Source organism: Pezoporus flaviventris, unplaced genomic scaffold (genome assembly GCF_033815535.1).
Source record: "Pezoporus flaviventris isolate CSIRO_AGI_PZ_B2104156 unplaced genomic scaffold, CSIRO_AGI_Pfla_v1 ptg000007l, whole genome shotgun sequence".
NCBI classification, from domain to species: Eukaryota; Metazoa; Chordata; class Aves; order Psittaciformes; family Psittacidae; genus Pezoporus; species Pezoporus flaviventris.
In genome coordinates this window covers 8,365,498-8,393,202 of record NW_026892555.1, presented here as the reverse complement: position 1 = coordinate 8,393,202, position 27,705 = coordinate 8,365,498, and the positions used below count along the sequence as shown (strand labels likewise).

The following is a 27,705-nucleotide window of genomic DNA, read 5'->3' as shown; positions in this document are numbered from 1 at the left end:
TGAGTTTTTATTGTAAGGTTTTAAATTAAATCAAGAATAAATGGTTGTAGTTTAAAAATGATGTGATTGATTGGTACGTAAAAAGTCATGGGAGTATTATTTTTCTTTGAAATTTGGAATAATGTCGGGTGAAATAGATTTTGGATTTATGTATAGAAAGGAACTTCATCATGGTCAAATCCAGCTCCCTAACAGTCAGACTACCGCATACTTTAGGAGGTCTTTATATACTGCTATAGGAAAAAAATCAATTTAAAACATTGAAACAACAAACCCTCAATCATTTTCATCAATACAGGTAATATTCATTTATTCAGAAAAAACTTCTCATAAATAATAGCATGTACTACATACTGAAAAAAGAAAGTGTTTATTTTGCATGAGTTCATGTGTTCCACTAATTTTAGTTTTTCTGTCTCTTAAATTTATTTAATTATCAGTGACGTTTCTTATTAAAAACAATGCTTTTGCTTCAACTGGTCTACAAGCAAAAAAGCTCATAAATGAAGCTGCATATCTGGTGATAAAGCAGCCCTGTTTAGCTCACAAGCTGTCTAATAACCAGGTTGAGGAAATTGTGACTGATGATATTCATGCCATTCATCTCATTTCAGTCAAGTCAGTGATAAAAAATTCATTGATTTTAATTGGATCTTGACATTTCCTTCTGGTCATCATTCTTGGATGGGTATTTTATTTTTGTGCTGCTAATCAGAGGCTTCCCTATTTGCATATAAAAGGTGAGCCAAAAGTCAGAAATCTGTTTTTCAACCTTTTCTGTAGCTGCCAAAACCCTGAATACCCTGGAATTCATACCTTGCAAGGTTCAGACATTGACACATTGGCTACATCCGTGCTTCCCAGTTTAACTGTGCAAAGTTCTGTCTGTGCTTTGAGATACTTAAACCTGAACGTGTTTATTTCCTGATCAACCAGCTCTCTCACAACCTGTTCCCAGGTTCAGCAGCTTGCATGTGACAAAGACTATTTCCCGTTGGCAATTTGAATGCAACTGCCCAGTTCTGGAAGCAAGAAAGAGTACAGACGGGAATTGGCCAGTCTGTGCGAATTTTCCTTGATGACAGCTAAACATTCCCTAGGGTTTTTTGATTTACCCATCAAGATATAGCTCCTATCACTGAGGCAGATGTAATAGGAAAGTCTATGTATTCTGGTTGAAGTAAATAAGGGTCTTAGCTAACCCTGCTAAGCAGAAGATTGGACTAGTGATCTCCTGATGTCTTCCTCCAAACTGAACTGTTCGATGACCCTAAGGTTCAATTATATAGAGAATTTTTTTGTTAGACTTAACAAGATTGTGGAATTTTCCGAAATGAACTCAAATGCTTTTTGGTGCTGATATGAGAGAGCAGTAAATGTTCTTTTTGGTGTGACTTTGGGAACTGTGTCATGCTTGTGAAGGATTACATCCATTATTTAAAAAAAAAACTAGGAAACAGGATGCTCTGAACTACTGAAGAGTTCAAAGAATACAGCTCAGATAATACGACTCACAGGATGTAACACTTTGTAGAAGGACTTTACACAGCACTGAATTTACAATTTAAGGTAGATATTATCCCAAGACGCCAGTTTAACTGCAGGGTGAGTTTACCTTGGAATTAAGCTGTATTCCAATGTCAGTAGAAACTATTATCTGGGGAAGACTTTTCATTAGTATAACTGACTTGCTCTGAGTTCAGGCACTATAGAAACATGGACAGAGTTAAACCACTGTTGTATTCCTGTTTCTTATGTCTGTCTTTTCTGAAAGGCAGGAAACTAATATAGCACAAGGGACTACAAACTATATTATCAGAAGTCTGCTTTTTCATTTGAAAACTATATTATAAAAAGCTATATGCCTCCTATGACATCTTGCCAATATAGTTTTCATTGTATTTGATGGCACATTCAAAGAAAAGAGGTCTCAGATGTACACAGACATATTAATCTCTACCCAGTTCAATTCATTTAGCCACCCAGCAGCAAAACCAGGGACAGATATACTGTCCTGATGCAGTCTTTTCATTCACAGTCAGTGGCTGAAACAGACAAGTGGAGGTGACAAAGTGATCAAGTTCCAGTGTAAAACTTATTCACTGTGTTGCCTGTCTGAAAAGCACTAGCTAAACTTGTGAATATCTTGCAACACTCCTTTCAACCTCTATGCATAAATGAATCATAGAACTGTAGAATGGTTTGGGTTGAAAACCACCTTAATGACGATTTAGTTCCAACCCCCCTGACATGGGCTGGGGCACCTTCTGAGAGACCAGGTTGCTTAAATGAAGGCAAGCAATAGTTTTGGTTTTGTGAAGCATTACTCTTTCTTCTGTGAATCAGGGATCATTCCATCATGGGCTGAACCTTGTAGAAGAAATAATCTATACAAGGAATCCAGAACTGGCTCAATCATATTATTATATAATTAAATAATGACTTATGAATCATGGAATGTGAAAGCAATACCTGACTGTTTCACTGCCTAAGTAACTTCTTTAACAAGAATGGATCACTTAATCTTTAATATTTTTTAATATCTAACAGATGAATTTAAAAGCAGGGGTTCATGTTAAAGGCAGGAAACCTGTGAGGTCAGTCAGTGAGATTACCTGAAATAATTGTAGTGTTTTGGGGTTTATTTTTTTTTGGTTGCTTGGCTTTTTAAAAGTTATTTATTTATTTTTTTCTCTTTTGTTTTGGATTAGGGTTTTTTTGTTTAGTTTCCTTTGGTTTTTTTTCCTCTCACTCATGACTTGATGTTAATATTAATAGTTAATTAGAGAGTTTTAATGAAGACAAGCTGCTATCTAATTTATGGAGTTTATCTTACATTGTATGCTGGGACTATTTTGTCTGTCAAAATAATTACCTTTTCATCTAGTATTTTAATGGGAAATAATCCATGAGATGAAACCACTCAGAACTCCTTGATTTACTAAAGAAATGTACCAGTATAAAGGTTTGTTTTAATTTCCACTGTTCTGTGGATTGTTGTGGGATCTCCATCATTATGTCATGTTGCCTTGAGGAGCTGGACCTCACACAGTCTCCCTCCCCTCCTCTTTTCCCAGTCACAGAGATTTTATAAACAAGGTCATTTGAAGAGGTTACGTTATCTCTGACATCCATTTAGCCTGGGTGATAACTGTTAAAATGAAACATTATCATCTGATGACTGAACATGCCACTAGTATCTCCTTTCTATCAGCTGTCAGTACAGACAGACATTAATACAATAAAATTGAGTGCAGAAAGAGTTACAGTGCATGTGAAAGACATGAGAACCAGCTGAATAAATGAACCCCTCGTGAAAGGCTTGTCCTTTTAATTTCTATGTCCAACTGCAGCTAAAGAAAGTTTATCGGAGGTTGGGTTTTGCGAGACAAACGGAGTTAGCATTCTTGCTCATGGGCAAAGCTTTCTTTGTTTACAGCAAATACCAGATTTCATGGAACTTCCATGTCCGGAAGTTTCATTTCAATTGTACTCAGTGGTTAAGGAAGCAAAGTATAAGAAGAAAAAGTTAATAAAAAGTGTACTAACACTTGTAATTAGTCATAAAAAGTGTAATAACAATAATAGCTTTTCTTGTATAAAATTTGTAACAAGACATGGTGATGCCAAAAAGCATTACAGAGAAAAAAACAATCTTGGATTGTTTTGTTGAGTTCTGATCAGTTCCCTACATCTGCAAAGAAGTGGAGCAGCAAGGCTGAGATCTAGATTCTTGGTGTATAAGATCTAGTAGTAGAGTCTCAACAACAAATTGACACTTCAGTTGTGTGGATATTAGTTGTATGAAAACAGTGAGAAGTCCCTTGTGAGTTAATCTGTCTATGCAGACTTATTTTACATTTTGTGTAGTGAAAAGACATTCCTGTTCAATTCCTGCTGACCATTCAGTCACAAATAAGATTAGAATGAACACTCGGTAATGGTACCCTGAGATCATAGATTTTTGGGTACAGCCTCACCAGGAGTGTTGGTACAGGTCCATGCAACGTTACCAACTGCCTGTTGTCAGTGGATGAGCAGGAATCTCGGAGGATTTGCAGGAGAAAATCTGGTCTGCCTAATTTAAAACTTCCTTCTACATGAATTGCATAAAGACCTTAAACCAGTACAAGAATCAGGGATTTAAAAAAGTACCTGGATTGCTTTCCATGGTTTAGATGCCTAAATTCCAATTGTAGGTGGGGTATTGTAGCATAAATCCTGTTTTGCTTTGTTTTCTTTTGTTTTGTTTTTATTTTCAAGTCCAATTCATAAGGTATGCTAAGTGGTTGAGCTAAAATATAGCTAAGATTTAGGCTTTATAAGTAGTGATATCTTCTGAAATTTCCTGTAAACAACCTCTGATTTACAAGGAGGCTTTGAATTTGTGTATATAACTTCAATGTAACGATAGTAATTAAAATACTTCCAGTACTTGTAAATTTAAGCACCAACCTAATTCAAGAAGTAAAATTTGCTCCTCTGTCAAAATCTCAGTGCTTATGAGTTTCTCTATGAGCTAGTTTCCAAGATAAAGTATTTCCAGAGCTGTCTATTTAGCATTTATGTGTTTATGTTGTTGCTTTATTTTATTAAAGAGAATATAGGAAGCAATTCAGTTTCCTCCTCCTTAAGCTCCTCTTAAAAAATGACAACAGTACAAAGTGAGAACAATTAAGAAGTGTGAAACCCATCACTCACAATGCACATACAGCTCTTGTGTTACATGCTCTGAAGAAACACATGTTAATAAATTACATTTGGTACCTGTTCATTGCATGGATCGAAAAAGTCCTGCCATTTTCATAGTTATAATTCTGAGGTCTCTGCACTACCATAGGAATTATTTGTATAGCAATAGCATTCTCAGATAAGAAGTTCAGGACACTCTGAGAAGCAAAAAGAAGGGAAAAAAAACATTACCTGATAGTTTTGATCATGCTGAGCCCCATTTCAACACAGCAGTGTGCATGGTCCTGGCGAGGTTCTGGGAGCCCTGATACACAGTAGTAGCAGTCCCCCAGGATCTTTATCCTGAGACAATGATGCTCCTACATGTAAATGTATCAAAGAGAAAGAAGAGATTTTCAGCTGTTTGTTTTTTATAGTACTAACAAAAAAATTAAAGTGAAAAACTTGTTGCTTGAAGTTTCCTGCCTGTGGTGAGCACAATTCTGGTTTATTTCACTTTAAACATAAAGTACTTGTGCATTTGCAGTAAAAAGAAATATTTTTTTTTTTTTGCATTATGCCAATCAGAGATGTCCTTGCTAATGGCAAGAAAGGTTTCATCGGTGTTAGACTGGAAGCTAGGCCAAGGATTCAGAATCAACTACTGATATAATGAATAACCCACTTTAGACTATATTCCTCCAGGGTATTGTTTCTGCCCCCTTTTAACATTGGGAATAAATGAAAAACCTCTTTCCTTCTACAGATAATCCCTTCCCACCTAAAGTTTCCACTGGCAAGCTCAGGCATTCCCAACAGTTATAGGGGCAGATCGAGTATCTGATTGTCAAAGATGTCAGAGAATCTGGCATGCATTAGACTTGTAGAGAAATGGTGTTTATTTGGAATCCACCTAAAGACATCATTTGCCCTAGAGGCAAATACTGAATTTCATTTCTTAAATACATATTAACAACATCCTTATTAAATACTGAAACAACATATAACTGTGTGATTGGATTATTATTTTAGAAGATCCTTTTCTAACAAGAAGAAATACCTCACTTGCTAAAGTTTTGCATCTCCTAGACAAATAAAACAAGTAAGACCAAGACTAGCTATAAACTTGTTCAATGTATTCTTCTGGCTTGGCACTCACAGGAAACAATCAATGAACAGCAACAGAGACCATAAAAATTTGAGGGCAGAGCTGCAGGCGTCTAGGGGCAGACAGCATTACTAATTGAGTCAGGGAAATGTTTTTATGATGGAGAACTATGGAAATAGTAAGTATAGTGTTAGCAGCCAATCAGTAAAGGCTCCAATGACAGAACGTTAAAATGAAGACCAGTCATTGCTGGGGAGTAGGATAATGATCAATAAAACTGGTTAGATGTTAGCAAAATTTAGCCTATGGTTTTTATTTCAGCATTTCTGTTGTCTTTCTCAAGGGCAACATGTGGTGGAGCCTGCACTAATCAAGAGTGGGAATACACTAAAACCACTGGGGAAGAGACAACTTTAGGATGATACAGGAGCACTGGCTGTACCTCAGGAATTGAATGTTTGGCAAATGAATGGGACTCTGGGTTATTATTCAAGATTTTGCCTAGGATGAATGAAGCTTTCTAGTCAACCTCAGACAAGTCTTTCCAGATCCCAGAGTGGTGCAGGGAACCTGCACACTTGTACACAGACCTTTTGTAGAAGTCAGGTGAAGTCTTAAGCTTGCCAGTGAGGGTAAAATTTGCTTTGGGCACAGGGACAAAGTAAGCTTGATTCACCCTGAAATCTCTTTAAACCACCAGTAGGACCCAACTGCTTTTGAAGCTTTGTCTGTGTCTCCAGCTAACACCATTGCCAGCTCTCAGATTGCAATGCCTACCTGCCCAAGATTCACAATCAAATTCAAGTCTGCAGCCATGCTTCTAAAACATCAACATTCATACGCAACTCTCATCTTTCCTTGTCCCCTTTCCTTCAACCACTCTGCAGACCCACACAAGTGAACACTGGCATTTTTCATATGGTAGCGACTGAAATTGTATACCCTAAAATCCACCAAAACATTATTTTCTTTACAAATTTCCTCCTTGATTGAAAGAATCAAAGATTTGTTTTTTCCACATTTTCCACCTTTTGAGTGAAACTGTGAAATGTTAATAAACAAGTGGCAAGGACTCAGTGGCATAAATCAATGTCAAACTGTTAGTGGGCTTCCTTAATCTTCTCTCTGTGTACCCTGGTTAGGCAAAAATGCAAAGAGATGAGGATATTATAAAACACAGATTCTAAAGTTCTTTGGCTTTTCTAATAGTACCATTTGATTGATTTATATTCTAATTGACATTTGCTTTTACATCAACAAAGTAAAAGGAGCATTCATAATGTCATATCATTTTGACAGAGGTAAAGTGATAGGCAGCACTTTAACTCCATTCAGACCCAAATACAAATACACTACAACTGATAAAATCATAGTATAATAAAGAAAAAAGGGACAACCAGTCAATTTCCAGGAAAGCAAGAATCATAGTATTGTATAATAATTACAATTTTACATGGAACATTCATCATACAGTCTTGCACTTGTAGTACCTGCCTATCTGACGATGTGGAAATCCCCTATTAAGTGAGCATCTACTTCAGCACAGTTAGAGAACATAGTCTGTAACAGAAAAAAAACCTCAGCTGTTTGGCTCTTAATGATTCCTTTATACTGGCTAAAGCATTTATTCCATTAAAGATGACACTGCTGTCACCTGGCTGCATGTCATGTGCTGAAAATCAGAACAAGGCAGGCCACTTTGAAAAGATGTGGTTTTTATACAAATAAGAAAGAAGAATCATAATTCATAACACATAATGCATAATGTATAACAAGACCTTCTAATGAGATTTTGATGTATGCAAATATGAGAACATGAGTGTGACACAGGAAATCCATTCAGGTGCACATGAGCGTGTGCTTTTTCTTGTCATGCTACGTCACCTCTACACTCATTTGCCAAAGCTCAGGAAGTCATTTACAGAGTGAGACATTCAAATGGACATGACTATATATAGGTGTCCATATGTCAGCCAGCAGTCAAGGCTGCCATTACAGTTAAAGGAGAGCCAGGCAATGCAGTCAGTGAAGCCTAGGGACTGTTTCAGCTCACAGCTAAAGCAGTTGGCTGGGCTTCCTTTCAGTTGTCTACATGTCATCTTTTTGTACACCAGTAAGACCCCTGGGTATGTGAGAAACCCACACAGGACTACCAGACATAACGTATGACTTATGCCCCTCTGGAGCAGATCAAGGGCCAGGCAGGGTGTCTCTGTTGGCACAAGAAGCTACAAGGAACCCTTAAATGACTCCTTGTCTTGCTTGTTTTTCCTGTTAGTCAAATCATTATGACTGTTGAACCTGAACTGTATTATAGTCTGAATATATTGCCCTTACCCTTTTTATTCTTCCTTTATTATTCCCATCACACATATTCAAAAAGTAAACTGTGGATTTGTTATCACTAGAAATGTTTCAGCTAGAAAAAGATAATTCAGCAACTGCCAGGAAGGACAGAGGGCTAATGGTATCTGCCTTTGGCAGAGGGAGACCGCATGGTCTCCTGAGATCCCTTTTGATAACTCTGTAGTTTAATCACATTTGCAGTTTAGACTAGATGCTTTGTCAGGCTTATTGTATTAGTCATTAAGGTTACATTCATGTCTAATGTGAGTAGCCATGCAGTAGTTATAAATGGGAGACTGTTTTGCAAGGGCTTATCCACTTTTCAGTGGTATAAAATGATAATAATAGCATTCAAGGTTTTCCTCACGCTCTAGAGCGCAAGCTCATTACCTAAGCCCACCTCACTACAATGGTATCTAAGAGTTGCAAGTTGATATTAAATGAAAGTTAGTGGAAAACGTAAACATGTATAAAAAAACTGTAATATGAGTAAGCTATTTAAATAAGAAAATGGCCATACAGGAACTTTGATGCTGCAGATATTAGGCTGCAGTTTTAAATCCTTACACTGTTGTGAAGCTATTATGATATTCTCTCTATTTTATTCTATTCCTCTTCTCTTTCCCATAAGTAATTTCCAGAAGCTGTCCTTGGGCATGTAAATGACAACAGATATTATGCAGAATTCACATCAGTATCTATCAGCCTCCCAGCCCTCCCCATACTTGCTCATTAATGCTATTTACTGAAGTTATCAGTTAAATTCTCAACATGTCACAAGTATGGGCTTTTTTCTCCCTTATTTGCAGCTTCTCGTTTGCTACAAGTGAAAGATTAAGGGGCTGATTCTGCTAAAATCAATTGAAAACAGTAGAAATCTTACTAAGGGATATTGAGCAGACTGAAACACTCAATTATCAATAATAATAATTCTAGATTAATTCTGTGGCAATTGATTAGAAATCTTTTTTCAAATCACTTTAATACAAAGCAAAAGAAAATAGGCAGATTTTTCATAATTACCTCATATGCGTGAATGATTTATTCCTAAGCTTATTAAATACGTGCTTAATGACTGGAAGGGAAGCAAAGCAAATTGGCATAAGGTGGAGCTGAAGAAATGAGTTACTGAAACACCAACTTATTGAAAGGCACAGACAGAAACTTCATTAATATTTCTTGTTTCCTTGGGCTAAATTTCTGATGAGATAAAAAAAGTGAAGAGCAATTGTGTTCTGTAAGTTACCCACTTTTTCAGTTCTCCCTGTGGGGAATTAATCACTTCCACCTACTTTTGAAGGGAATCCCATAAGCTTGCAAACAGCCCACAGAAAAGCCCACAGTCACAGTTTTTATAATTTCAAGCTAAATTTTAGAACATTGTGGATGAGGAATTACTGAGACTGAACTGTGCAGAACAAAGAGATCATACATGTAAATACCCTTTAAAAGGTGGCCAGAGTGGGAGGAGGCAGGGATTTGGCCTTTGTGTACAATAGCTCAGTTCCTGAAACATTTGCCAAAGGTATAGCTAACCTAGACTAAAAACCTAGGTAAAAGGACTTTCTCAGCAGGAATGGGGTAAAGGCCAATGTTCTTAATTAGCAGGCAGTTTTGGGGTGGGCTGGCAAGGGAATTCCATCCAAATTCTTCCTCTTGCAGCTCTGTTGTTTTGGAAAACAGAGCTGGGACCATGACAGAGCCAGATGGAGGGAAGTTCTCGAGTCCGGTGATGCAGCCAGAAAGGAGGATCCAGCTTAGATCATGATTGCAAGGACTATTTCCATTTTTTTTACACATACAAGGAAAATATGGCAATCTTTCTTCCTCTGCCTGGATCAGGGAATACTTAAATATAGTCCCATATTAAATTCTTTTTACGTAGCTTAACAAATTATGTAAGGAATCCTTTAGGCTATAGCCTATAGTGGTGTGGTTTGGACTTCTCCAAGCTGACAGAAAATATGGGCAGAAGAAACTGAGGCATATTCCTGTGTAAGTTTTCTAATATATTCCATCAACACTTCTGTCCCTTGCCATAGTGCGGAACTAAAACAGCTGTGGCTGTTGTGTCTGCTAAGAAACCATCCTCATCAGCTAGTGTTAATTAATAAATTATGATGTGTTTTTAGGCACAGAAATGCCTGATAGAAAGATTCAAGGTGTGTTATTGTATTGCTATTGGGTGACATGGTTTAATGTTTCAGTGACATGGTTTAGTGTGAGGTGTCCCTGCCTATGGCAGGGGGGTTGGAACTAGATCATCTTAAGGTCCTTTCCACCCCAAACTATTCTATGATTCTATGATTATTCCTTCTAAGAACAGCAGTAATTCTGCATGGACATTCTGCCCCTTAGGAATTTCAAGTATTGTAAATACATAAAGGGTGAGGTGACCATTTTCAAGAATATACCTGTGAAGTCTAAATTTCATTCAAATCCCAATTTAGTCAACAAAGTGGGTGGGATTTTTTTAAATTTGGATTTAGGTAACTGTCAGTTCCTAAATCACCAAGAAATCTCAAAACAGAAGTTTTATTTAATCTTTTTCAGAAAATGCCTGTAGAATATCACTTCTAAAAGTGGGATTTTATTTGACTGTTCGGGTCTTTTGATGATTTACTGGGTTCTTTAGCATCTGAAATACTATAACGTTAATAAGAACATTACTAATGTTGATTGTTCACTAGTACCAGACAATTAATTTTTGACACTGGTGAGGAGGGAAAACACCCTAGAATAAAGCACTGCAAAAAAACCATTCTTTCCCTCCCATTACCATAAATGTATGCAATGTCCATATAATCATAGAATAGTTAAGATTGGAAAGGAACTTAAGTTCATCTAGTTCCACCCCCCTGCCATGGGCAGAGACACCTCACAGTACACCATGTCACCCAAGGCTCTGTCCAACCTGGCCTTGAGCACCACAAGGGATGGAGCATTCACAACTTCCCTGGACAACCCATTCCAGTGCCTCATCACCCTCACAGTAAAGAACTTCCTCCTTATATCCAATCTAAACTTCTCCTGTTTAAGTTTTAACCCATTACCCCTTGTCCTGTCACTACAGTCCCTAATGAAAAGTCCCTCCCCAGTGTCCTTATAGGCCCCCTTCAGACACTGGAAGGCTGCTATGAGGTCTCTCATAATCCAGTTAATTCTGCTTTTTAATACCGTTCCCTAAACAAATATGCATGAAGAAATCCACAGCTTTATTTACTGGCATATATGTTTAAACAGACAGTGTGTCTTAGAGAGTCTCCAGAGTCCTATGGATTATATGCTTGAAGGTGATTTCACAAAAGAAATAATCCCTGCCCGCTCAAAGGTTAAATGTGGCCTGGAACAGTAAAGCAGTGCAACAGAAGTGCCTTTATTGGGAAGACAAAGGAAACTTTAACATCGTCCCCTCTCCCTTCTTTGATACCAGCTGGTGCAGGTATTGTACCAGAGTTATAGAGTGGAGTTTGTTAGCTTGGCCGGTTTGCGTCCTTGGAAATGCTAGTCACGAGTAGTACACTGCTGGAGGAATTTCTGGCCGGCTGTCTGCAGTCTCCCAAGAGAGAACTTAACCGAGGTTCCAGAAAAAAAAGGATCACTTTCATTAGAAAAAAAATTAAATCATCTGGTTTTTAATAAGGAAAAGAACCTGTGATCCATATCACATAAATAACTCTCCTGCTCACACCAGGCTAATGACATAAAGAGAAAAAAGGCTTATATCAAAGGGTAAAATTTCCATTCGGTATCTACAGGTCCTCTGAGGAATAAGAACTATTATCCTGGTTTATTGTATGAGAGCTGATGAGACTGTAAAGAGATGAATTGTCTTACAGGCTAGTCATTTTATTCTTATATGAAACCCACCGATTTTAATAATTCAGAGGAAGACTACTGTTTCAGCATCAATGCTTCAAATTAAGGATGGGTCCAAAATGAAGCCTAAGGCTGTCTGTGTGTTTGTCCTTATGTATGTGTTTAAACTTGCCTGATTTTATCTTTAGGTCCCAGCTATGTGGGACATCTCAGATCTGTTGCAACAAAGCTTACAGGTGTCTGCTCCTCTATTTAGGGTTTTACTCTTCCCTGTTAACATCTGAAACTGAATCTACACACAGTGTAGATAGATTTAGAAATATGACAATTTAAATCATATTGGCTGACATTGAGCACTTCAGAGAAGAAAGAGGAAAAACAAATGTCAAATATAATTATTCTTTCATCAAAGCAGGACCTTTTTATAGGCTTAAATATCTCATTGAATGTCATCTTATTTCCCTTCTCTCCTCAAAATTTCTGCATAAGGAAAATATTAATAAAGTTTCTGTTTAGGTCTTCCTGTTTAGGTCTTCCTGTTTAGGCCTTCCTGTTTAGGCCTTCACTTTCCAGGGAATATATATATTCCCTTTTCAGGGAATATAGGGAAATAATTTCTTCAGTTCTATTTTATGCCTGCTTGTTATTCGTGGTTTTTAATTGTCACTTTTCTCTTTAATAACCATAAAACTTCTACAAATATCATAGTTTGTTTAGAAGAGAGAAGTAGCTGTATGTAGTAATTACATTTCTTATAAGAAATATTAGAAATTTGAATTCTAAGTTTTATTCAAAGTATTCTGTGGCAATGGTATAGATAGGATGGATTTTTTCGTTGTTAATTACATACATCAACGCATGCCGTAATACTTCATAACTCACTGAAGATGAAAAATAAACACCAGAACTCTCATCACTTCAGCATCGCACAAGAAAAAAGAAGGCCAAATAAAAGAAACAAGCAATAAGATAAATTACATTATTTAGAAAGCTGTGAAAGTATCTTCTTAATAGTATGATTTATAGATCATAGAGCAGACCAAATAATCCGTTATATGTGTTTATAAAATACTACTTTTATTTATAAGCAAATAAATGATTTATGAGGTTTTTCCTTAAAATCTACAGAAACTGCCTCAAGCTTTCTGCAACTGACCTCTTTGCTTTGATAATTCTTAGCAAATCCAAGATTCTGAGTAACAGTGTCTGGAAGGCTCAGGGGGACCTTATCCCTCTCTACAACTACCTGAAAGGTGGATGGAGCAAGGAGGTGGCTGGTGTTTTCTCCCAAGTAATGAATGAAAGGACAAGAGGAAATGGCCTTGAGTTGTGCCAGGGGAGGTTTAGACTGGATATTAGGAAAAATGTCTTCACTGTTCCAGTTACTGGAACAGGTTTCCCAGGGAAGTGGTAGAATCACTGTCCCTGTAAGTGTCCAAAAACCATGCAGATGAGGCCTTCAGTGACATGGTTTAGTGGTGGTCTTGGCACTCCTCAGGCAATGGTTGGACTTGATGATCTTAAAGGTCTTTTCCAACTCGATGGATTCTATGATTCTATGATTCTAATTCTGGTTAAGCTGAATCAAAAGCAGTTATGTGATAGATCAGAAATCTAGATGCAAAAGCGTAATCCTCCTTAGTAGAAGATCCTTCTAGGGAGGTCTTGAAAGGACCACTTTCCAAAAGGCTTGTCAAGGATTTACAGGCAAGAGTGAAACCATTCTAATAACATTTGCAGTGAACTTGGTCTCTTTTTTTTTTATCTAAAAAAGAAACCTGAAAAGTGTCTTTATCAAAGCACACTAATGTTGTCCCGGAGAAAATCAGTGGCTACAAGATGGTTTTTATTTCTAGGAAAAATAGGTCATAGCAAAAATAAATGGATGTAATTCAAAGTCAGAAAAAAAAATAAAATGAGAAACAAGCTATACTAAATTAACAGTGAGAGTATTAAGGCACTAGAATAAACTCCCAAAACACACAAGTATTTCTCCATCTCCTGTGACCTTCTGACAAAGACTGGGCATTTTTTCAAAAGATGAAACTTTGCCAGGTGTAAAAGCTTCATAAACTGCCAGTTGTGTAGGCTGACATGTCCATGTAAATCACAAGTCCTCAAAATTTGGGTCATGGCCCAGTCAGTGCTCACTTCCAAAATTTTCCAAAGGCGAACGTTAAGTTCAGTACAAGGTTTAGGCCCTTTCATTTTAGGCAGCTGTCCCCTCTGTATGAGTCCAGAACTCTGAGTGAGGAGTCTTGTTTTCCTAGAAAGTGCAAGAAGGGGAATTAATCTCCCTGGGTTGGCATCATTATCATCAGGACATCAGGCAAGTAGCATGACATCCAAGTCTCAGAAGCCATAAAAAAGGAACACAGTCAAAGAACCTTTCTTTTAAATAAATTGTAATTAGTCATGGTTAGATCACCCTAATCTTTGTAGCCAAATTCTTCAGTTCCTGCAGTGACTCTTAGCATGTTTTCTGCCTTTCAGAGGATTGATCTAGACAACTGGATAAGTCTAATTAATGAAGAGAAAAGCAAATTCAAACTAGGAAAGAAAATGAGCATAAAGTCTTGCATTTAGTAACTGGGACATTCACTTGAGAGGTGTCTGTCCTGATGATCAAGTTTTTCAGACAGAGTTCTTTAATCTCAAAGTCTGCAAATTTCTGGGTAAGAAATTCTTGGCTATGTTAGAAAAACTGGCATATATATTAATGTTTCTTTAAAATAGTCACCTACGTATTTGAGATCCGTACTCCTATGTGGGCAGACTCAGTGTTCCCCCTGAAGATTTAAGAATTTAGGACTCATAATAGACTCATAGGACTGCAATAGAAAGATTTCTAGAAGGCTTACGTAGGAGATGTATGGCAAACCACAGAGAAGGGGGAAATCTTTGGGCGTTTAAAGCAACAAAATTTTCAGTTCCTATAAAATATTAAAACCAACCAGAGAAGTGCCTTCAGGGCTAAGTGGCAAGCAAGGGAGGATTTTCTGGATTGATTAGAAAATATGGCTAATGATCATGAAAGAGGAATCTGTTCTACGAAGTATGGTAGGCAAAACTGAAATGTAAAGCAAGGCAGTAAGTCATACTGTGTACATATTCTTCCCAAAATAATTCTGTGACATACAGCTAATTTGGTTTAAAATGTTTCTTCAGTTATGGCTGCTATTCTTGTCATTTCATAGAGAAGCAGACGTTACTCCTATAAGCTTTCTAAAAGACAAGACTGAGTGTCCTGGGTTCAGCAGTAGCTGAAGTCTCCTCTCCATCCCTCCGGGAGCAGGGGGAGGGCAAGAAGGAGGGGAAGTGGGTGAACGAGTTGCCTGACTAGGTTTAAACCACGTCACTGAGGTAACTTCTTTCATCCTGCTTGGTTTTTATCGTAGACCAGAGCTGATGAGTTTGTATTTTTTTGTTTGCAAAACAAATACTGTAGATTGCATTTACCAATTTGCCAGTGTCTGGACAATGGGTTATGGCATCACTCTGTACATGAGGAAACACATTGCCATTTGAGATAAAAATAACTGACTCAAAAGAGCTTTGAATAATTACAGAAGTCTTGCTTTCTTTGACTTTAATTTGCAAGCTGAAATGATGCCAAGGGTCTTAGTGACATCTGTGCACCCCATGCCCCTGAAACAGAAGTGTATAAAAATCAGTGAGGGATGTAGATGTGTGCATGAAAGCAAGTCATTTTAGGCTCCCTTTATTAAATAAAGAGCATAATCAATTATATTCATAATGTAATTACTATTTACCCATAGCAGGTGTCTACATTTAGTTGGATAAAGTATAAGGCAAACTACATTAAATGCACTTCATTCCCTACACTAACAGCCTTATTCGCCAGCTTAGATGTTGCACCTAAAGGCCATCACAAGAAATTAAACCATGACCAAAGAAACATAAAACAGAAAAGAAAATGCAAGCCTAGCAAAACTGAGCACGTTGTGCATGTATATCTGTGGTTTGTTTTGTTGTTTTGTTTTTTTCTAATCAGTACTAATTAATTAGCAATTAATTTGCCTAGTGTTGTTAATTCCTCTACTGTGTTTATTTCATTGGTTAGCTCGGTGGAATCCAACTTAAAGATTGTAAAACCTGCTGGTAACTAACAATTGCAAAATTGCAATGAGTGCAGTGGCTGATTGACCTTTAAATGTATAGGTCTTTCAAACTTCAGTTCTCAGAAGAAAAGTCAATATAAAGCTACAGTGTTAAAAAATTTCATTTGCCAGCAAGGACCAGAAACATAAAACTTCCTTAGAAACTGTTGTACGTGATCTGCTTTCATTCTACTTTAATTCTTGGTTGAGCACTGCAAAAGCATGAAGTTCTGATGACTGACTGAGCTTTGTCTCACTACTGACACTCAACACTTCCAATAAATGTGGAAGTGACTTCCAAACTCAATGGCTGTATAAAATCCCAGTGGGGAAAATCTAGATGAATTCTGTTCAAAGTGATTAGAAAGTATTTCCCAGAGGTCCCAAATACAGAGTTGATTTCATATCCTTTTGCAAATAAACTGTGTTTAACTCACATGTGCTAGTCGATCAAATCTGGCAAAGAGCTCATTCAGCATTCGGACCAGCTCCTGGGCTGACAGAGTTGTGGAGAGGTTGGTGAAACCTTTAACATCTGCGAAAAGAATGCTAAAAAAAAGAAGGTATATTAATATTGCAGTCTATTTCATTTGGTAACTGAATGTCCTCAGCTACCTTCCAGTAATTTACAAGTAAAGGATCATTTCAATTTCATGTTACCTTTGCTCTAGACTTGGAGATTCTGGAGTGCTGAATATAAATACAGAAGGGACTAAATAAATGCTAGCATGTGTGAGAAAGAAATATGTGTTATGAAGTTTTGGATTTTTCAAATCATTAAAGAAGATATAGTTAAGCCTTAATAAGCACAGTTGCCACTATTGATCAGTGAGAAGACGGAGGCATAGTGCACCCTTGACATAGAGAGCTGTATAAACAGACAGACTTGGCGCCCAGCTATCTGTTAGCAACTGACAGTATTCTTTGAGGGTGGGTTTATATATAGCTGGTTTTTACAGTGAGTTTGACTTCAGCGGTTTCTGTTTTTAGTGTGATTTTCAGGCTTTACTTATCTCTGTGCCACACAAAAATCCTAAGACAACAGATTCATGACAGTCTTGATATATACCAGGCTCAGGCCAACTTTATTGTATCTAATTTTAGGGACTTGGCAGAAGCACATGAGTTAGAAGTATAGTACCCTCTATTTAAGTTGCAAATCTTTATTTGGATGAGTCTTTGTTCTTTCCTTTGATTTCAAAGGGAGCCCAGTGGATCATACTTTGAATTTAGGTGCATCAAATTCAGTGCCTGAAGATGGGGTCTTAGTCAACAAACTAGTTACAAACAAAGCTTTAACCTGCATTTCAGCAGCCAGTGAATTTTCTAGCCATGTAGCTTTGCCTGTAACCTATGTCTACAATGAGCACAAGTGAATATCGAGTCTACGGTGTTCAAGATTTTATCCAGACCAATGCATGTATAGCTCAGTACTTAGTAGCTGAAGAAATGAAGTATTGTCTCCTCTAAACAGTAGTAGTGTTCAAAAAGGCACATGCTAGCATTGTCTGGAAATAACCCAAATGAGCCTTGTTAGAACTTCAAAGTCAACCAATAAGTGGAGCTACAGTCTGAGTAGCCTAGGATCTTTCATTTGTGTTGAAAAACATCATGATTTGACAGTGTTTAAGAATCATTAATGTAACCAATATTAAATATAGTAATGACCAGGTGGACAATAAAATAAGACTAATTATAGTTCAATTCATTTTCAAATGTGCAGGCTAGTAAAGGTTTATGTAAGGGTTACGTAACAGGCTCACAAACAGGGTAAATTTTTTACCAGTAAGAAAAATACAAAATTAAAAGATAAAGTACCAAACTACCCAAAGACAAATGAACAATAATAATATACTAAAGTGTTAAAGATAAGATATCAAACAACTAATTTCTACAGTTTTCAGTATCAAAACAACAAAAAAATCTAGCTGGATATTAATTTTAGGGATTCATATAGCATTGGTTTGGGAAAAAAATAATGTGAAACCAAGTTTTGAAAAGTTCTTGTCCCTGGCAGCATGCATAGGAACCAACCAACATCTCTACTCTAAAGCACACCAGAATCTTTATTTTAAAGCTCTTTCAAAGATAAATTATGTTTTGACTTTTCACCCCTAACTGCAACTCTTTTCCATTGAAAAAGAAGGGCCATCTTCTCTGTATTCTGGTTTTTCTACAGCAACACTTACTCTGAGAATGAAAAAGAGTAATGGAAGACATTTTAATTTAGTTCAGTTCAAGCCTTTTGTAAGGGTCCTTGAAACTTTCCGCCAGATTTAATAAAATGATATGTCTGAGCTACTGCAAGGCCACAGAAGCAGATAATCAACTTACTCTTTTGCAGAAGTTCAAATTATGCGCATTGAAGTTATCCAGACAAAGTTATATTTGGGTTTCATCAAAAGCTGAAGTACACGCTTTTCTAACAAACCATCTCATATCATATCCAAGGCTGCTTACTTTTCAGTTCTTTCACTGATGGTTACTCGATCAGTTGCCCTTGTGGTTAGGGAAAAAACTTATGGAAAATGTATTGGGCTGGCTAAATATTCTGGTGGCCGGAACCACAATAAACTCAGAGATTCTGTAACATCACGGAATAGAAGCTGATCATCTGGTGTAAAGTATGTTGGGACTCTTCATTAGGGACTGCAGCAACAGAATAAGGGGTAATGGGTTTAAATTAAACAGGAAAAGTTAGATATAAGGAAGTTCTTTACCCTAAGGGTGGTGAGGCACTGGAACAGGTTGCCCAAAGAAGTGATAAGTGTTCCATCGCTGGCAGTGTTCAAGGCCAAGTTGGACAGAGCTTTGGGCGACATGGTCTAGGGTGAGATGTCCCTGTCCATGGCAGGGGGGTTGTAACTGGATGATCTCCCTTCCAACCCTAACCATTCTATGATTCTAAATGTGTAATTAGGACTTATTACCTTGAGTCCTCATAGAATAACTACTATCTTCCTGTTAACTAATTTTAAGAAATATAAAATTTAGAGAGGAGGGTGAAAAAGGGAAATAAATTTAGGAAAATGGCAATAAGAATGAATGAAAATGGCTACTAAACAGAGGAGCCACATGACAAGTCTACAACTTTAAAGACTCTTAGAAATCTCCATCTAATTTCTCAGCATGTGGGGTCAACCACAAGTCAGAATATGTGTCCACGGGTAAGCAGGGTTCCCTTTCTGTGCAATCCTGACAAATTAATTCAAGTGGAAAAATATACAAATGGAGAAGGCCTAGTGTTAAATTCAAATGGTTCTTGCCATGACAAAGATGAGTAAAAGAGGACACTTAACTGCTTATCTGCTTTGGGATTAAGGGTTACACTTTAATAATTTCCTAATTTATGAATGAACAAAGCAAAAATAGGGAAACTTTCAAACAAGAGGCATTTAACAGCATTTAACACCTTAAACATTAAAGAGAGGCTCCTCCACCTACCTGACATTCTCATAACGATGAATATAGATCTTATGAAATTGGTGTTGCAAATGTTCATCTTCTACATTGGTCATATCATTTATCATTTCCAGGACTACAAAACGTGGTAAGACAGAGAGTACTAGCCGTTCCTAAAACAAAGAGGAAACCAAAGTTTCAGTATCAGTCTGAATTCGTACTTCACAGAACACTGATTGAGCTCTTGCCCTATTTAAAGAGACAAGTATCTGTCATTTAAGATGTGACCCTCCCCTCTAAAAATTCTATCTCAGACCAGTTGTGATAATTCACATTCCCAACCTGAGTCTAAAATATGGACCTAATATAGATGATTAGCCAAGGAGCTGCCATATCACCCAGAGAACTAGCAATGTAATTCTACTGTCTGAGCACACACACAGGTCTCTTGCGCTAGACCACAATCATGAACATCAATTCTTTAGTTATAATTGTAATTTGAGTTCCTTAACCCTTTCCACACATGTAGATGTGTTACACAGTGTTATGCACTTCTACTCACATGCCATATGTCCATTCATAGGCTCTGCTTACTGGAGGAACGTGCATGAGCTCCCTGAACTGGCACTTTCAGATTGTGCATCCAGTACTCAGGGCTACCATGTCTCTTGACTGGCTGATTTATGTAGCGGAAGGATACAAATGAATTTAAGTAAGGATATTCAAACTGGCCCGTTCTACTAGGAAGACTGGAGAACATATTCAGCATTTCTAATGAGTTTGTTTGTGTCTCAGGAACACTCAGAAAGCGTAAGTTTTGAGACAAGTTGGAGTGAGACATAATTATATACATGTGCATGTTTATTAATAGTGTATAATGTATATCATTAATATGTTTTAATAAAGTATCAGTGTACATTAGTTTATCACCAGTGTGTACATACAGTACAACAGTGTATATTAGCGTACATACACATATAGTGTTAAAGTATACATATATATATGTGCACATACACAAAAGTGCTGTTTTCCAGTCCCTGTCATAACAACTAACATTTAAGTAGGGCCTGCCAAGACCTCAGAAGATTATTGAGCTCTTCCATGAAAGCCCTAGATCATCCCCTGGCAAGTTTTACAACGTCCCTGATTCAGTTGCTCATCAGTTTGGCAGCTTTGGCAGATTTTGCAAGCATCCTACCTAAATCTGTTTCTCTGCAAATTAAGCTTGGTTTTGATCCTTTTAAAGTGGGTTTAGAGAATCACTGATTGCCTTCTCTGTAAAAAAATTTCTGTACTGAAATACTGTTATTGTGTCCTCTTGCCCTCAGTTCTTTCGTAGATTAACCAGATTTGTTCAGTATTGAAATATATCACTCCAAATAACACTGAAGGAAACCCATCAGTTTTTCACTGAACTGGCTCCAAATTATTAACCATTCTTTGCTTTACAGGATTGTAAAAGATAAAATCTTACTCAACTAAAGAAGAGAATGTCAGTTCTGTAAGCTGCTTATCACCAAATTTCAGATGACATTTGGGGGAATAGGACAGGTGTAGGGAAAGCCAGATGTGAACTTCCAAATCAGGCACATATGGAAACTTTAAAGAAGTAGAAGACACCAGTGAAGAAAGTCCCCCCCAGGCAATGCTCACAGAGGAAATATGGTGCAGTGTGAATCTCTTCTTGTATTTTCAAAGCAGTTTAGTGACACTGCTGTGGAGAAAGCACTTGCATAGTACCAAGCAATACTGAGGGGTGGAAGTAGTTTCCAAACCAAATCTTCCCTTTTATACTTAGGAAAGACAGGTATTTCCATAAATTCTGTCTCCACCCTACTCCACCCCACCCATCAAACTTTACAAAAAGTCCTTTGCATGTTTGGAAATCGACAGCAGTGTTGAACCCAGATGTGAAGTGGAAGCAAAAAGATAGCGAGAAATCAGTTTCAGAAAAGAAAATATCCAAAAATTTCAAAACCTTTTTACTGAAAATATGAATATGAAATAAAATAAGCAATTAAAAATAATGCCATATAAATATTTGATAAGAAAATGAGTCTTGGAAATACCTGTGTATGTTTTAAGATGTTCAGAAGTTCTAATAGATTGTAGCTCTTTAGGGCTAACTCTTACTTAAGCTTTTAAACCGGAAAGAAACAAATGCTTCATTACCACTATTGTCAAGAAATTCCTAAGCCGGAAGAAGCTGCAAAATAGGACATAAGCTCTTTTCCAGAGAAGCCCTGGTGCAAGACAGAGCCCATCTTTTAAATTATTAGTGTGAAGCTAAGTTATCACAAACTTGGTAAATGGATGTGTTTTGCTTATGACCATTTCAAGATGGCCTTGGTCCAAATCTTAACATTAATTTCTCAGGTTTTTGGTCAGCTAAGCCAGTCTGCCCTTGCTTTATGACCTGTTCTAGGTGAAAAAAGTCATTCTTAACAGCACTTTATGGCAATGCTATATTTTATTATTACTATTGTTATTGCCTTAACTTGGCTTGAAGACCCTAACTTCTACAGCATTTGCATTTACTATGCATATTTCTTACTTAATCTTTACAATAGGAACATTCTTCTCTTCTATTTGTACTTCACCTCTCAGATCTCTCAAGAGTTTTCATCTCCTAAAGGTGACACTCAGGAGAAATATGAGGACAAAAGGCAATTTTAGGTTGGTTTAGAAGAAAACGGTTAATTCTTGTAGCATCTGCAAGGAGACCACTATCCCTACCAAATACCATAGAGTAAATGCTGCTGAAAATGCACTCCACAGGCAATAAAATGCTTCTTGTCACTGAAATCCTAAATCTTACGAAAAGGGAAGGATTTTGATTCTGAGCTTTTAAGTTCTCCTATCACCATAATGGTAACTTGGCATTTAGCTCAGCACTGCTTAACTTTCTGGCTGCAGTTGCTTGCATCCGTGGTTGTTATGGTACACTCCACTGAGATGATATTCAGGGATGAAGAGTAAGCCACCTTTCACAAGTAGCAAAGTATGTAGCACCCAGGAGTCCTGACTTCAGTTTCTCCCTATACAGTCAGGGTTTTTTTTGTGGAAGATTAAACACTTCTACAGCCTACTTGATTCTAGGAGTCTATGTTACATAGATTTTCTGTTTTCTGGCAGAGAAACTGACATTGAGGTTGTTGTGAGGCAACTTGATATTAGGAGGATATAATATAAACTAACATTATGCAGACTCGCAGGGCATGTCCTTTCTTGAGGGGAAAAAGTTGTTTAGAAAGAACAAGACAGAGAAAAAAGTGATGGTAGAATGAGAAAAGCAAAACAATCATGAAAATCCTGGGGTTTATGCCTGCGCAATTAGATAATGTGGACGAAATGTAGCCATAGATAAAACACCTGTAAAATTGAAGGCATCCTTCCCCAGCATTTGTAGGAGGCAATATTGTTTCTACCTCACAGCTTTTAGGTGAAGATCATGAAGAATTCCCTCTGGGCAGTCTTAGTCAATAGTTGGTAAACAATCCTCAGCTACAAATAAAACATTTTGTATAAACACTTTCATTTGTCTAGGTGGCAGCCCCAGCTGAGGTGAACTGTAGGTTTACTCAAGAAGACAAAACACATGCTCTGTAATAATATCTTCCGCTGGAGTGGAGGTGTGTATCGCTCCATTCTGAGATGACAGCTTTTTCCTGGGCTTGTTCCTGCCTGCATAACATGCTACCATTGAAGATGAGAGATCTACTGATCTTTACAATCCCTTACTAAATCAGGGGCTGTGTTCAAGAGGAAGAGGAAAAAATGATGAGAGGTAGTGATAGCTGATGTAGAGCAGGCAGTTAGCTATCATGTAGTGAGCTCATCCTTTAAACTGGTAAAAAGACCAACTCAGACCTTCCGTTTCCCCATTCAGAGCGGTACTAATCTGAGGACATCTGCATTGTCTTGGCTTTCTTCTACCATTCCCACCTGGGAATTCTGGTATCCTGCACTCTTGTGATGTGCAAATGCTGGATGTGGTTCTTGTGATAGCAAGAGGAAAAACAGTCCCTTAGGAGGTTCTTTGCTCCTGCAAACCCAGGTTTTCACAGGAATGTCTAGCCCTAAGGTAGCTAAGCTCTCAAGTAAATGTCCCAGGACATCTTACAATGGCATGTTTAGGAAGAGCTGCTGATTGATATTCCAGGAACCAAAAAGAATTTTAATATTGTGTGTCCTTCAGCCTCCTATAAGAGATGACACTTGGGTTATATATTCTCTTATTCCTTCACTACTAAGATACATTTCTCAATATTACCATATAATAAATCCACGCTTTGAATAAATCAGATACATTTTCAAGGGAGCAATACAGTTAAAGCATTAGATGGATTCCTGTGAAGATATATTCAGAGTAGCACAAACTCATTTCACTGTAAAAAAAATGTATGTTATTTCGTACCTTATCCTTTTAGGAAGACAAATAGGAACACAAATTCAAAAAAAAAAGATGATAAAAGAAAGAAAGTAAACATAAATCCTGGTTATTATTGGACTATTTATGGAATCTGTGAGAAGGGAACATAAAAAAAAGCCATTTGTTCGTAGACATATGGCTAAAATAGAGAACGTACTTTTCACAACAGGAAAAGCTGACATTCCTTGTTTGCATTCAGTTAATAAGGAATCAAACAATGGCTTTAGAATGTTTATTTTAAATAAAACATAGTTCATTTGGCATATGTTCAGCAAGCCAGGAAATTATGTGCCCAGCACATTTGATATATTAACCTTCATGCTACTCATTAAGTTAAACGTTCTTAGCTCCACATAAGATTTGGAAATGACCCATGAAAACAGAGGTTAATTAGTGTGCCTGTGTGGCGGTCCTCCTCTATTAATATGGTAGCAAGTGAAGAGCTCTTGTAAGGATCACAATTGAAAGTGCATATGCAGCTCATGTCACTATTCTGTGTTATATATGTCATGCTATGGAGGAACACTACAAGAAAAGTAACAGCTAAATGCTCATGAGTGTGCGCGTGTCTATATATATTTTTGTGAGGCACTCCAGCCACCAGCCAATTCTATGGTACTGGGACATTGAAAGGACAAAAAACTCTTCCCTCTATGGGCATAAACTGTCTTTGCTGTTCCAAGCTGCTCTTAAACTACACCAGACTGGTAGGGTGGTGGAGATGCTGAACCAGACCCCTTCCAAAAATTAGGCGCTGAAAGGTGGACTCCAGTGTGGATCACGTCCATCTTTCCTCTTCACAGGACTTTTTCATCACTTTTCTTCAATCCAACAGTTAAAAAAGCTTATGCAAGTTATGCAAGAATGAGTGTCAGGTCACTGTCTCCTTCATATAAAGACCTTTGCTTTAAATAAGTTAAGCATTATCATTCCCATTTCACAGGTTTAGATACTGAGGCACAGAAGAACAGCACAAATGTGTGAAGGTCATGTGCAAAAGAGCGGTAGCAAATCACAAAAGAGAAAATGGGAAATAACTGCATATTCTTCTGCACCTTATTATTTGCACAATTAAAGAGTCCTCACGTTTCTAGTCAGTCTTTCCTGGAAGGTATTTTCAGACAAGGAGGGAAAGACATGAAAAATAGTCTTCTCTTTTTCAGAGAAAGGCCTAATAAAGAAGTGTTGTGAACTCTAGGACGAAGGAAACTACATTATCCAGCTTTGTTGAAAGTGTGGTAGTTGAGCAATTGGCTAAGTGGAGACAATTCAAAGGTGAGCAGCAGTAGTGGTAAGTGCTTTAAAAAGGAACAGAGATATATATGTTCAAGAGAAAAGACATAGAAGAAAGAAGACATCAACAAAGGAATATTACAAAATAGCTGCTGATCTATTCTCCTATTAAAATATTCATTACATGAATCAACCCTTGTCTTTGAGGTAGAGCAGTCAGAGTTTACCGCAAATACATTAAAAAAATGGCCTTTAGAGCAAATAAATTAAAAAATGGCCTTTAACCCAAAGAACAACCAACTGAAAGAAACAAGACTGGTAGAAGTCACTAAATGTAAAAAAAGGTTGATAGAATTCAAGTCTTCATTCAGACACCTGAATTTTGGTGACTACAATGTAGTCATGCCTAAGTTTCATTCTTATCCAGTGAATCTGGACTCTACAGACCAGATGTAAATGACTACTTTGGTGTTACCTCACGTCTCTCTGGGCTCCGTTGCTTGTATTGACTAGATGTCAGCTGACTGTAGCAGGAGCTCAGAGGTGTAAAAAGCATGCAGGCACCTTGTTTAGGAGGTGTCTAAATATGGAATTGACTCCTACATAATCTATCTACTCCTTCAGGAGCATTTAGGAATAGTGAAATCCTGAAGTGATAAAGCAAGTTAACTTCATGAGTCACATACGTTTTTTTAAAGTCCCAAGATTGTAACACTGATACTTTCTTTAATGTCCACTTCTTAGTTTATGCATCTACAATAGTAATTCTTTGTTGAACAACCTCTTTGTGGTCTGCATGCACTGACCCGTTGTTTCCCCCATACTGAAATCAGGGGACAACAACAGTGTATACAACTCCACAAATGTAGCTAGGCATATTCAGGGAAAAGTGGGACATATCCCTGATAAGTAAATAGCAACCTTTGGAACAGTTCTTGGGAAGAGTCTATTAATCAATGCAGAAGGTCTCAGTTTTGTGAATAAAAACTAAAGTGGAGACCTTTCCACAGGGGCTGATCAAAGAGAACAAAGTAATAAAAAGCACAGAACATCAACAAACAGTCTGGGGATGCAGGAAGTTGCCAAGAGGATGGTCAAACTCCCGAAGGTTTTCCTGCAGGTCATGTGAAGACCTCATTCCTGCAGGGACTGATGTCTGCATAAGCTACCTATGCTGACTCCCATTAGATGGCATAGGGTGAGTGACGATGACATGCTGCCTAAACTGCCTTGGGATTTTCCTTTGTTTCTCAACATCTTTATTGGGGTTGGCTTTGCCAAGCGATGAAAAGCCCCTCTTGACCAAGAGCTGAATTTAGATTTTGTTCTTCCTCCTCTAGATATACTCTCAAATGTATCATATATTTTATATATGATGCATTTATCATATATGTTATCATACATTCACATATATCTTGTGGGAAGAAGTCTTTGGATCAGGGAACAAGTTACTCATGGCTGTTCCCAGGCCAACTCTGTAAAACTGGAGTGGACATAGTCCATAAATGCTTAACTCAACAAAGACTCTACAGAATCGACACCACACTTTTCATCTTGAATTTTAAAGAATCATTTTGCCAGAATCATCAAGCTTGTCCTTGGCAACTTTTACAATTAATATCATAGAGGCATTAAGTCTTAAGCACTGAACTTAACAGAGGAAAATTGTTCAGAGCAGTGGCTTTAGCCTTTCTGGACCACATTAACTTTTGTTACATTTAAGGGTGTAGATAAAAATTCTACTGAAAAACTGACAGTACTCAGAACAGATATAATTATTGTAGATGCCTGTCTTAAACCATGACAGTGCCACCCTAGAAAATGGGAATTAGCACCTCTTATTATGATGAACAGCTCTAAAAAGAAATTCCTTTGTTCTAACTTAGTGCACAATGGACAGTATAGTATATTTGCAGCTGTAATTTCTTGTGTGTGATAGAGATTTTGAAATAGAGTAATTAAAAAATATGTAAGGAACTGCAATATCTAAAATGTTCAGACTCTTGGGGCTCTGAGATTGCCTGTTTGCTCTTACTACTTACTTCTGCAACATGAAAGATGAACTATATTGACTTTCTTTCATTTGAGTTCAGGCAGTTACTATTTCCATTCATTTCATTCTTGGCTATGTGTTACATTTAGGCACCTGCTGCTCTCAAAGAGTAACAAGGCCAGATCACACAGGAGGTTTTGGAGTCTCTTTTGTTTAGCTATTGGCTGTGAAACACAGGTAGATCCTGATCCAAGTTAATAACCCAGTGTTTATAAGAGACATGACTTTTTATAACAGTGTCTAGTTGTTCACTGAAAAGCATCATAAAGTTTGTGGTAATGCAGAAAGAAGAAGCTTTATCCACAGACTTCTTGTAGGAAAGGCACTTTATTCAACTGCTTCTTCAATACTCTTGCCCAGAACAGCTTGAGACAGTATATGTAACACATGCTGAAGCGAAGGACTGCAAGATACTGCTGGTCCTTTGCTTTGGTTGGATGATGAATGGTTTGAAGACTGAAGTACCTGAAGCCACTTTACAAGACCTTGGCAAGGCTTGATGATTAAGTCTATTGCCAGG

The 27,705-nt window shown here is 37.4% G+C and overlaps 1 protein-coding gene across 2 annotated transcripts in view; it reads right to left on the bottom strand.

The window, feature by feature from the left end:
* ADCY8 (adenylate cyclase 8) overlaps positions 1-27,705 on the bottom strand; it is a 119,808-nt gene that overhangs the window by 51,364 nt on the left and 40,739 nt on the right. For both annotated transcript variants that reach the window (XM_061447715.1, XM_061447714.1), the window contains exons 3-5: positions 19,510-19,640; positions 16,503-16,614; positions 4,924-5,051 (exon numbers count right to left, since the gene is read on the bottom strand). In XM_061447715.1, the coding sequence (XP_061303699.1) occupies positions 4,924-5,051; positions 16,503-16,614; positions 19,510-19,640 (371 nt within the window). The remainder of the gene's footprint in view (positions 1-4,923; positions 5,052-16,502; positions 16,615-19,509; positions 19,641-27,705) is intronic.